Genomic DNA, 1,588 nt, shown 5'->3' on the forward strand with positions numbered 1-1,588 from the left:
TAGCACTAAAGACATTACAGCCTAAGTAGTATTCCATATTCCAAGTTTTCAAAGACTTCTATACCTTTATTTTCTTGCCCCAAATCCAATTCAGATACACAATGCATTTAATATTCATGTCCTTTTAGACTTCTTTAACCTATAGCAATTTCTTTAACTTGATACATTTTCTCCTTTGTTTTGTTTCATTTCTGAGAATTCATTGACTTAATATTTTAAAACTTTGTGTTGAAGTCTAACATATGTATAGAAATATATTGTACAGCTTAAATAATTTTTCACAAAGTAGGCATAAATACGTAACAACCCAGTTGAAGAAGAGAATACATTACTTGCACCTAGAAGCCCCTTTATGAATTGTTCATTATATCACCATATCTACAAGTAAAGGGAAAGATTTATGCTCACAATTCCCCTCTTTTTTGATTCTTACTTTCATTACCGAGGTAGAGTCCATAATCTTATTAACAGAGAATTGACATGTGCTAATAGGATCCTAAAACCATCTAACATGCTGGCAGATTAAAAACAACAACAAATATAACAAACAGAAAACTCAAGAATCTCAAATAACATGTTGTTTTATTATATTGTGAAACCGTTACCATTCACAAAAAGTAAAACAGCAAAGTATTATTTATGGTAAATTTTACGAACGGAAGATTTTTACCATTTGGATACGGATCTGCTTCATCTTTGCACCATAGATAAGTGGATTGAGAAATGGAGGGACCAGCAAGTAAATGCTAGAAATGAGAATATGGATAAAAGTGGGGATGTGAGAACCAAACCTATGTGCGAAGAAGGAGAAGAAGGCAAGGAAGTAGAACTGGAGGAAGACACAGATGTGAGCGATACAAGTGTTGAATGCTTTCAACCTAGCCTCCTTCTGGGGCAAACGAAAAACTGTGATAAATATCTGTATATAGGACAATGTAATGAAAGAGAGATCAAACACTGCAATGTTGAAAGCCACAAATAAACCATAGATTTTGTTGACCCGGATATTTCCTGCAGCCAGTTTCACAATGGCCATATGCTCACAGTATGAGTGGGAGATGACTGTTTTGTGGTAAAATTGCAATCGGAATTTTATCAGTACTAGGCAAGGGGCTACAAGAAGGGCAGCTCTGAGTGTTACCGCACTTGCTATTTGAGAAATGAGGTGGGGAGTGAAGATGGCAGCATGTCTGAGTGGATAACAGATGGCTACATAGCGGTCCAGGGCCATGGCCAGCAAGATGCCTGACTCTATGCCCTGAAATGTGTGAATGAGCCACATTTGAAGCAAGCAGGAGTCGAAATATATCTCTGGTATGTGAAACCAGAAGATTCCAAGCATCTTGGGCACAACACTGGTAAGAAGTGCAATATCAGTTACCCCTAGCATGCCTAGGAAAATGTACATGGGCTCATGGAGGCTGGGCTCTGATTTGATGATGATCAGAAGCAAAGAATTTCCGATCATAGCAATGAGATACATAATACAGAATGGAATCCCAATCCAACATTGCACAGACTCTAGGCCTGGGATCCCTATCAGTGTCAACACAGAGGGCATGAAGACTGTGATGTTGGAAATGGACAT

The 1,588-nt window shown here is 37.9% G+C and overlaps 1 protein-coding gene across 1 annotated transcript; it reads right to left on the reverse strand.

The window, feature by feature from the left end:
- Positions 1–649: 649 nt before the first annotated feature.
- On the reverse strand, positions 650–1,588 carry LOC113904774 (olfactory receptor 52A1-like). Its single transcript, XM_027561865.1, has one exon. It carries the CDS (start codon positions 1,586–1,588, stop codon positions 650–652), a length of 939 nt encoding a protein of 312 aa, XP_027417666.1.

This window comes from Bos indicus x Bos taurus, chromosome 15, assembly GCF_003369695.1.
Source record: "Bos indicus x Bos taurus breed Angus x Brahman F1 hybrid chromosome 15, Bos_hybrid_MaternalHap_v2.0, whole genome shotgun sequence".
NCBI classification, from domain to species: domain Eukaryota; kingdom Metazoa; phylum Chordata; class Mammalia; order Artiodactyla; family Bovidae; genus Bos; species Bos indicus x Bos taurus.